We start from the raw sequence: 9,927 nt of genomic DNA, 5'->3' as shown, positions 1-9,927 counted from the left end.
CCCACATGCACCCCCTCCATCCCCTCATCCATCCTCTCCACCCCGACATAAAACCTCAGCAGCCCCTCATCCACCCGCTTCATCCTCTCATGAAGCCGCTACAACCCCTCATGAAGCCGCTCCACCCTCTCATGAAACCTCTCCACCCCCACATTGGGCCTCGACCCCGACATGCTCCCCCTCCACCCCATATAAAACCCCTCCACCCCCTCATCCTCCCTCGACCCCGACATACTCCCCCTCGAACCCCACATCCACCCTCTGACTCCCACTTGCTCCTGAGCCTCCGCTCATCCTGCCTTCTCCACCCTCATGCTCCCCTTTCCACCCCTCATCAACCCGACCAGCCCCACATCAACCCCCTTCCATCCCCTCATTCCTCCCGCTACAACCTCTCATTCTCCCTCTCCACCCCCTCATGACCCTCTCACCGCCCCACATAACCCGCTACAGCCCGACATCGAGCGGCGAGGCTCGTACGCGGGGGAGGTGGGGGAGTAGTTGGGTGACATGGCTCCACCTGAGGGAGGAAAAACAAATACTTTAACAAAGCGTTGTTTGTTTTTGTGAAGTCCTACTAATGTGTCAACAAATACTGATCCGGTTATTACGTACTGTGAGGGCTGTTTCTATAGTTACGGTTAAGATCAATATTTAGCAAGTTTTTTTTACTTAAATGCAAAAATAATACTAGATATATATTTCCAAAAGTTTAGAAATATTTTAAGATAAGTTTCAGCATTTGATTTGTTTTTTTAATAATGAGTGAAAGCTCATTTCTTAAGACAAATTTGAAACATTAGATTTCACAAAATGATTAAGATCAAAGGATCCAATCAAACAGTTGTGTTATTATGTAGAAAACTAAATATTGAATGAAGCAAAAATGTTCAACAATTCCCTGCAACCTGTGTGTTCTGCAGTGTCTCACCTGGAGATGGGATGTAGGGGCTGGCAGGTCCTGGAGACCCCGGAGAGCCAGGAGTGGGAGACCAGGCGGGGGAGTAGCCGGGAGAGAAGCCACTGGCGTCTGACGCCGCGCTGGGAGAGAAACCTGCCGCTCCGGGGGTCATGCCGCTTCCTGGAGGAACAACACAAAAGGGCAAAATTCAGAAAAAGAAATCCAAAACACAAAAAAATAAGAGACAACAGCCCGGGGGTCCACTCACCGACGCTGGGGGACCAGGCTCCGTAGGCGGGTGTCGCTCCTGTGTTCCAGGGGGTCATGGCAGGCGACATACCGCTCATGGGACTCGGCACCGTGCCAAAGAACATTCCAGTGGCTGCAAATAGGACGGGAACAGAATGTAAATATCATAGCTCCTACTCGATAGAAACCGTTCTGCATTATAGCTCAAACTCTCTGTACTCACGTCCAGCCACGCTGATGCCAGGAATGTTTGTAGGGATCTCCATGCCGTATTTACACTTCTCCGCATCCAACAGCAAATCGAAGCATCCTGTCCCACATGGGGCCAGCTGGCCGAGCATGATGTTCTCCGACACACCCTTCATGGGGTCGTTCTCAGCGTGGGAGGACGCCTCCATCAACACATCCACCTGAAGACAGAGACATGGAGCGTCCTTAAAGTGGTCCTTTTTTTTCTCTCCAATCAGTGGATAGACATAGTAGAGTGCAGTTTATTTACCGTTTCCTCAAAGGAACACTTCATGAGCGGTCCTGTGTCTTGACGATTGATGCCGTGACGCGTGATGGCCATCAGATGACCGCGGGAGGTCATGGTGTCACAAAGCAGAGACAAATGGCGGTAGTTGACGTAGGAACCGTCAAAGGAGATGACGTGGTTCAACTCCCTCTCCAGAGCCTTCCGCACCGCCTCAATTCCCAAGACCTAGGTAGGAAAGAATGTTAGGGGGAAATGTTAGGAGAAACTAGTATGTGTCCATTTTTCCACGACAGTTCTTTTGTTGAAACCAAGCTTTTTTTGTAATGCTTTCGTACCGTGAAGATCTCCACGATGTCGTTGGAGGTGGTCCTGACGGGATCCACGTCCTTCTCGCTGAGGACCCTCATGAGGCTCACACCGTCCGTCTCCAGGATCCACTCTTGCAGGGCCTTGAACTCACCTTCCTCCGTGATGATGATCTTCTTCTTGTTGTCAGTCTGGGGCAAGTGCATGTACACCTGGAGGAGAGGAGAGGGAGGTTTGACTCATGGCCACAGGCAGGTATACATCCCTTTTGTTACCAATGACTGAGGGTGGGTGGGGGTCTACCTTGCTGATCTGGTCAATGCCTTGCAGGGTCATGTCAGTCAGCATGTTGGACTCAATGCACCTCAAGAACACGTCATCATCCATTTTGTCCACCACCTCCTCGTCCTAGAAGAACAAGCAAATATTCATGATTACAAATAAAGCCAACCACAGTGCCAGTATTTTCGTTGAATATCCAATCAGTGCTCGCCTCTTGGAACTTGTTCTCGTCGCTGTTCATGATTCGGATTCGCAGAACGAGCTTCTCTGCATTGTCGTCATTGAAGATGCAGTTCAAGTCATCTCCGAAACCTTCGAGGTAAAAAAAAAAAGGGGTTGTTAGAAAAAGCCATTGAGTTTATATAAAATAAACGTCATATCTGCACACCACCCACCTGAGTTGATCTTCTCTGCGATCTGCTCCATGGTCAGCTTGCGATCGGTCATGTGCTTGCGGTCGAGCTCGATACGCAGCAGCCACGGTGAGATGCGCGTCACGTCAAAGTCGGGCATCTCATAGTAGACGTTCACCCACTCCTGGTCCTCGGCCACCACCGTGTTCTGGGGGTTGGGGTCGTAGTAGATGGCGGTGTTGGCCGTCACCTGAGTAGAAAGAATAGCTTTTAGTCACTGCTTTTTTAAAAGTAAGTTGTCAGGCGAATTTGTTTAATCTCATTCCGTCGCTCACCTTCCGCAGTGTGGTGTGCTCCAGCCTACAGAGGATGTCTTTGGCCCTCTCGGCGTCACGGGCCGCCTGACCCAGCAGGAACACGGTCAGCGAGGGGGTTTTGGGCTTCTTGGAGATGTTGATCAACTCCTTTAGACGGGGCACACCCAGTGTTACGTTCTTGGCGGACACACCGGCGTAATGGAAAGTGTTCAGGGTCATCTGGGTGGCGGGCTCTCCCAGAGACTGAGCAGCCAGAGCGCCCACCATTTCTCCTGGGTGAGCCTGGGAACGGAGGAAAACACGGAGGTCAATTGACGAAGAAATCTCCCAAAGTCTAGCAGTGAACTCTTAAGGCGCTGAACTTACAATGGACTGGTTGAATTTGGCCTCGATCTCTCCCAGCAGCCAGTCGTAGGCTTCAGTGGAAAGGCGGAACTCCTCCGTCATGCGCTTGGAGCAGAGGGTGGAGCGCAGGTGGATGTTGAAGAGCAGGGTGGCGTTCTGCTGGGCCTGTCGACTGAGCGGGTCTTCGCCGTTCACGATCACCAGCTTTTTACTCAAGTCTTGAAGACCTGGAGAAGCAGAGAGCACACAGATTCAGACTTTTGGTTACATTGATACAGCTTCCTGGGGTCGTTTTATATCATCTAAATAAATACAGAACATAAGCTATACAAATTGTGCACTAGCATAAACACTTTTAATGAGGCAATAAATCATATTTCTTTCTCCAAGACAACGTTATATTTGAGATGTACCTCAATACAATTCTCTCTCTAGCTTAGCGACATGGACGTGAAGTGTTTTTCCTGTTATGTAAACACATGAGGATCCACCAGTGGGCTTAAAGTGGCTTAAAGGTGCACCCAAGGTCAGGCTCAGTCCACCATTTCTAAAATCTACAGCAGGTGTTTCTACACAGTTCACAAAATCCTGTAACTTAATATGTGGTGAGGAAACTGAGTGTCAACTTGGCTGTGTAAGTCAACAGCTAATGTAACGAGAGGAAGAACGAACAGAGAGTGGTGACATGTTGCACAAGGTTTGTTATTTTTTTAGCTTACCCTCGACCACCCTCAGAGGGTTGAGGTCTGTCGGGGTCCGAACGTTGATGCGGAAGATCTTCTGAGCGTTCCAGATCATTCTGGCCAGGTTGCATGGCAGCACAACCTGAAGGCAAGGGTGAGAATTGCGTTATATGATTATGTTTTTGATTTGGCAGAACAAGAGGTGTAAAAAGCAGTAGCATGTCTACAGGAGAGAACACACACCTTACTGTCCCCGGTGGGGAAAATGGCTCGGAGGACCTCCCTGTCCTCCTTCATCCTGTCATACTCCTTCTCCAAAGAGCTCTGCACATTGGCATTGGTCAACACGTCTTTAACTACGTCCTCCTGCAGCATCCGCCTCAGCGCTCGCTCATTGGTGCAATCAAACCTAAACCTAGAGACAAAAAAGGAGAACAAGATGGTTAATATTAAATTAAAATATGTTGTTACATAGTTGAGAAACGTACGCCATGTTTGGGACCATAACTCTCTACCTCAATGATATACAAACACAAGTGAAAATGCTCTCCGAGTGTACGATGTCTGACATACTTCTTCTCGAAGGCCTTGTGTGAGGGTTTGAGCGTTGCCACATTCTGAAACTCCACGTTCTCTCCTGCCAGGCCGTCCTCTCCGTAGCGCAGCTGCACCACCTGGTTGATTGAGTTACGCACGGTGCCGTCGTACTTCACCATCACCGACTCCATGGACTTGATCAGACGACGCTGGATGTAACCTGGTGGGATAAAAAAGATGTAACATGTTAAAAAAAAACATTTCCCTGTATATTTATGAAGCCTATCCTGACTCGTGTCCTTCCACACTCACCAGTCTCGGCTGTCTTGACGGCTGTGTCGATAAGACCCTCTCTGCCTCCCATGGCGTGGAAGAAGAACTCAGTGGGCGTCAGACCGGCCAGGTAGGAGTTCTCCACGAAGCCTCTGCTCTCAGGACCGTAATCATCCTTGATGAAGTGAGGCAGCGTGCGGTGTTTGAAGCCGAAGGGGATTCGCTTACCCTCCACGTTCTGCTGCCCCACCACGGCGATAACCTGGATAAAGAGGTAAGATAAGAGATGTTAGAGTAAATCAAAGCGGTCACTCATCTAGGAGATGGGAAAAGGAGGGCTTCCTGTACCTGTGAGATGTTAATCTTTGAGCCTTTGGACCCGGCCACCACCATGGACTTGAAGTTGTTGTACTCAGACAGAGACTTCTGGGCGGAGGATCCAGTTTTGTCACGAGCGTCGTTCAGGATACGATTCACCTGGTTCTCAAAGGTCTGCCTCAGAGTGTTACCGGGGGTCGGCTCCAGCTCGTTGTTGTGGGCTTTCTCGATGACCTGGCAGACAAAAAGGCAAAGGAAATAATTAACATTTCTGTTGGTCATTTCTGCTGAAAATCCGGTTAAATTAGAAATGTTGTGCTTACTTCTATCACATCCTGTTTGGCTTTCTTGATGGTGTTCTGGATGTCGAGGTAGGTCTTGGCATCAGCAATGGAGTCACCAATACCAATAGAAGCACCTGGAGAGAATATCAAGAGTATACTCATCAATTTTAGGGGAAAACTAAATTTGAAGGTTTGGTTGCAAAAACTCCTTAAAACAATCAGTTGTCATACAGCAATAATGGTGTGCTCACGTACCCTCGATGAGCAGCCAGTGGTTGACCACAGTCTGAATGTTGGAGTAGAAGAGTCTGGTGATGTCGTGGCCCATCTCCAGGTACGAGATGTGGACGAGGGAGCCGGCGGAGGTTCCCAGGGATTTCTTACACAGGATGCCCATGATCAGCTCCCCATTCTCCACTATGACCTGTGTGTGACAGAGTTCACCATGAGGTCACTTGTCGTCCATTTCCCCCCCCCCCGTTTCACCTATACATGATAATGCATGGGAAAGTACCTTGGTGTCCCCGGGTGAGATGTGCTTGTAGGGGCCGCTGTCCTCCTCGTCGGGATGGGTGCTGTGTGTGCGGATCACGTTAATGTGTCCGGGAATGATTAGGCTGAAGATCTGCTTCCCGGTCCACAGAGGGCGGGGCTTCAGGAGGGCCGGCTGAGGCACTTTTCCATCCCAGGTGGAGAGGAACATGAGGAGGTTCATCACCTCCCCCTGTGGTGGACAAACGCAGCGTGTTAAACCTCTTTCAAGGCGGAGAAAGACGCAGCTGGTGATCTTGTAACAATCCCCTTACCCTCTCTAAGAAAACGTCTCTCTTGGTGAATTTGCGCACGGCTGTGAGGGTGTCCTGCACGATACCCATGACGGGCCTGTTGGACTGGGGGGTGACGATCATACGCGGCACCATGGCCAGCTCCTGGATTTCAGCCCTCGTCTCCAAGGACTGAGGCAGGTGGAGGTTCATCTCATCCCCGTCAAAGTCAGCGTTGTATGGGGTGGTCACACTGGAGGGAGGAGGAGAGAATGGGATGTAAGAGCAGCTACAGCATAATTCAGTAAAAGGACAATGTAACAGTGACAGGAACTTGTATAAAGACCCAATTAAAACAAAAAATCACAATTATTATTATTACGGTTACTGTATATTTCAAGGAAGACAAGGGATGTGTGGTTTTTATCTGGTACCTGAGGTTGAGTCGAAACGTTGACCACGGCAGGATTCGGACCCTGTGCCCCATCATGGACATTTTATGTAGTGTAGGCTGTCTGTTGAAGATGATGATGTCGCCGTCACACATGTGTCTTTCAACCTGAATAAGAAACAAATTCAAACAGGTTTAGTCTGTGAGAAGATTTAAAGGATATTTTTTAAATCATCCAACAAAAAAATGCAGTAGTTTATAGGTATATTTGGATCTTACCTTGTAGCCGATCTGCAGGTGAAGGTCACTTGGTTTGGGGTGAAATCGAAGGTCAATTCGGTCCCCGTTGTCCCGGATGATGTATTTGGCTCCTGGGTACTGGCTGTTGCCTCTTCGTACCAGCTCTTGTAATCTAAGACGGACATTAATTAGATGACATCACTTTCCATCATTTGGAATACAGGTTCTCCCACATTACATGAAGTTGAATCTGCTCTCTACACGGCAGTACCTGTCGATATTAAAGGGTGTGACGAGTTCTGGGAAGGTCATGTTGGCTGCGATGGATCGAGGCACGCCTACTTGGTCGATATGCAGGTTGGGGTCTGGCGTGATGACGGTACGGGCGGAGAAGTCCACACGCTTACCCATGAGGTTACCTCGGACTCGGCCCTCCTTCCCCTTTAGACGCTGTTTAAGGGATTTTAGAGGACGGCCAGACTTTTGCATTGCCTGTGAAAGAAAAAATATATAGTAAAATAAGCACCATGGAAACACAGAAATGGTCAGACAGGGCTGGAGGAATTGCATACATACCCTTGGCAGACCTGGCAGCTCGTTGTCAATCATGGTGGCTACGTGAAACTGGAGCAGTTTGACATCCTCAGCGATGACGTGAGCCGCAGCGCCGCTCTGCTCGTTTCTTCTCAGCTGGTTGTTGATTTTGACAATATCCGCCAGCTTGTGGGTCAAGTCATCCTTTAGAACACAAGTTAAGGGATGATTCATTGTTAATCACATTTTTTTACATCACTTAAACATGCAGGAAAAAAATAATCTGTCTGTGATCCTATTGCTTTACCTGGTTTCGAGCAGAGCCCTGCATGACGACAGCAGGCCTGACAGCCAGGGGAGGCACAGGTAACACCGTTACAATCATCCACTCTGGTCGGGCAAACTTGGGGTCCAGGCCCAAGATGACGTCTTCTTCATCGGAGATGCGCTTGAAGATCTCGTGCACACGTTCAGGACTCAGCAGGATTTTCTTCTCCTGCGAATCCTCGTTAACGTGCTTCCACTCGGCGTACAGCTCCAAGCCGGTGCGTTTGATGCGGGGTTGGTAACGCCCACAGCCACCGTGACCCTGCGTAAGTCACATGGTTGGATAAAATAAAGTGAGAACGAGAATATTTTGGACAGTGACGTAAATGTTGAGACAAGATGCCCATTAACAATGATAACAAGATTAAACCCAAATACCTTGTCCTTGGTAAGGTCCTCCTCAGCATCCTGCTGTTCCATTCCAAACTTGTTGTCCATCTCCTCTCCTCCTTCACAGATGTTTTTTCCCTTGCACAGCTCGTATACATGTGTCAAACGTTTTCTGTGCTGCCCTTTAGATTTTATTAGGATGTCTTTGATCTTTGGATTGGTCTGGAGATAAAAGCAAAAAGAAAAGCTATGAACAACACGGAAATCTTACTTTGTTGGATTAAAATGGGTAGATTATCATCATAACGTACAGATAAATACTGAATGTACTTACTGGATCCACTAGAAGCTTAGAGCAAAAGAAGCAGACGCAACGAAGAATCTTCATAATCTTTGTTACGAAGCCGACGTGGAAGACTGGCTTTGCCAGTTCTATGTGCCCGAAGTGGCCAGGGCATTCTGTCATGTTGCCTGAGGAAACAAAAAGCATGTTTATATTATTATGATTAATGACACCAGTTAAGGACAGCAGCCACCTGATCATATATTTTGGTAGGAAGTGCTAAAATGACATTATACCTGCACATGTCTGACATCGCCCAGATCGGTCTATGACCCCTTGTCTGGGGTCCATAAGGCCACCCATTTTAGGACGTCCTCCTTCTGTTGTTTCGGGGTATTTGATACCCCCCTCCGTAACGGACAACCGTTTCTGCAGACAAACACATCATAGTTGATGCTACACATTTGACAATAATCTGAAGTTGATCACCTACTGCCTATAATAAAATAAAAATACCTCTGCACATACATGTTATAAATATTTATTTGTGTCAAGCATTAATCGAAATCAGGTACAAAATATTTTTTTAAACATCATATAGTGTTTAAAACGTTAAATTCACAGAAAAACCGAGGAAAAATACAGTTCTGTAAACATAAACTTTTACCATTATATGAAATGGTATGCTCAATTACATTTGCATTCCTAATCTAGTATACATTAATGCCTAAAACTACAACAACACCTCATCTTAAATTAAAGAAAACATGCATATCGAAAATTGTTGAAGTACCCTTTTATTCGTTTATAGCGAGTACAATGCGGTGTATCAGTGGTAAAACCAAGCGAGCCATGTCTATATAACTGAAAGCATTAAAGTAAGCAAAATGTCTACTTACTGATGGGCCTACAAGGTACATTGAATACATTAAAAGGGGGTTTAATTCATGTGATAGCATGTATACTTTTTGAGAATGTTGTGCTTTAAGTTTTCAAACTTCCTGCAACATGCTAGTTAGCACAAGCTCCACCAGCCTGATACAGCTAGTTAGCTAAGCTAGGCTAACAGCGAGTATTTCACGTCGTAAACAGAACCATGTCTTTGCCATATATGTTAAACTACAAGATCAATGAAGCAAATGTAAGAGTGGTGTGTGATCTAAACGAAAATTATTAAAATACCCCATTCCCCCCCAAAAAGAAAACCTACAAGCTCATCTGGGCTGATGATGCCGAATTGAACTCTCTTGATCGTGCGCAATGGGCATGCGCTGTCGCCGGAGGGCGGTCCATGCATCCTGTCTATTCAAAGAGACGCGTCCTTCCTCGGCACGCCGCTTTGTGAGCAGGAACAGTCTTTAAATTGTCACCACGACTCTGGTCAGGCCGCCAACGGTGACCGGAAAGTCTCCGAAGGCGATATCCCAGGGACCTCTGTTGTCGGTTGCCTTTATAGTCGAGATATTTGTGTTTTGGTCCTAAGTAAGATGGCTACCGACTGCTCCCTTCCCTTTTAAGGTCTAGACTCTGGAGCGCTCTTAGCGCTTCTGAACATGAAGCGCTCCAACGTTTGGTTTTATAGACTGAGTGCCTACTACGGGGTTGCACAGGCAGAAAGACAGGGGCTGACTCTTTGGTAGGTGGGACATGGATCTCTGTAGTAAAACGCTCATTGGCCATTCAATGCAGTCACATGAATAATTAATGTTGCCACACGTACAGCCAATTACAG

At 47.5% G+C, this 9,927-nt stretch overlaps 1 protein-coding gene across 1 annotated transcript; it reads right to left on the bottom strand.

Annotated features, from left to right (window-relative positions):
• Nucleotides 1-416: 416 nt before the first annotated feature.
• Nucleotides 417-9,727, bottom strand: polr2a (RNA polymerase II subunit A). The gene is made up of 29 exons (XM_010771121.1): nucleotides 9,406-9,727; nucleotides 8,492-8,624; nucleotides 8,247-8,383; nucleotides 7,961-8,134; nucleotides 7,563-7,844; nucleotides 7,298-7,459; nucleotides 6,993-7,213; nucleotides 6,761-6,893; nucleotides 6,525-6,649; nucleotides 6,133-6,343; nucleotides 5,841-6,050; nucleotides 5,582-5,750; nucleotides 5,366-5,460; nucleotides 5,073-5,276; nucleotides 4,764-4,986; nucleotides 4,488-4,671; nucleotides 4,158-4,329; nucleotides 3,951-4,056; nucleotides 3,253-3,458; nucleotides 2,905-3,168; nucleotides 2,612-2,819; nucleotides 2,428-2,528; nucleotides 2,238-2,342; nucleotides 1,964-2,146; nucleotides 1,650-1,853; nucleotides 1,374-1,560; nucleotides 1,170-1,283; nucleotides 932-1,081; nucleotides 417-520 (listed from the first exon to the last, which is right to left on the bottom strand). Exons 1-29 carry the CDS (start codon nucleotides 9,490-9,492, stop codon nucleotides 417-419), a joined length of 4,854 nt encoding a protein of 1,617 aa, XP_010769423.1. The 5' UTR covers nucleotides 9,493-9,727.
• Nucleotides 9,728-9,927: the final 200 nt, after the last annotated feature.

The sequence above is a fragment of the Notothenia coriiceps genome, unplaced genomic scaffold, assembly GCF_000735185.1.
Source record: "Notothenia coriiceps isolate Sejong01 unplaced genomic scaffold, NC01 NC01_scaffold00009652, whole genome shotgun sequence".
Classification (NCBI taxonomy): Eukaryota; Metazoa; Chordata; class Actinopteri; order Perciformes; family Nototheniidae; genus Notothenia; species Notothenia coriiceps.
This window is presented reverse-complemented; position numbering and strand designations above follow the sequence as displayed.

Bases quoted from the DNA above. Each gene is read 5' to 3' on its own strand.
- polr2a (XM_010771121.1), bottom strand. From the start codon at position 9,492: ATGCATGGACCGCCCTCCGGCGACAGCGCATGCCCATTGCGCACGATC. The intron at 6,344-6,524 runs GTACCAGATAAA...TCCTCCCTCCAG, and splicing joins ACGTTTCGACTCAACCTCAG to TGTGACCACCCCATACAACG. The intron at 4,330-4,487 runs GTATGTCAGACA...TTTTGTCTCTAG, and splicing joins CACAAGGCCTTCGAGAAGAA to GTTTAGGTTTGATTGCACCA.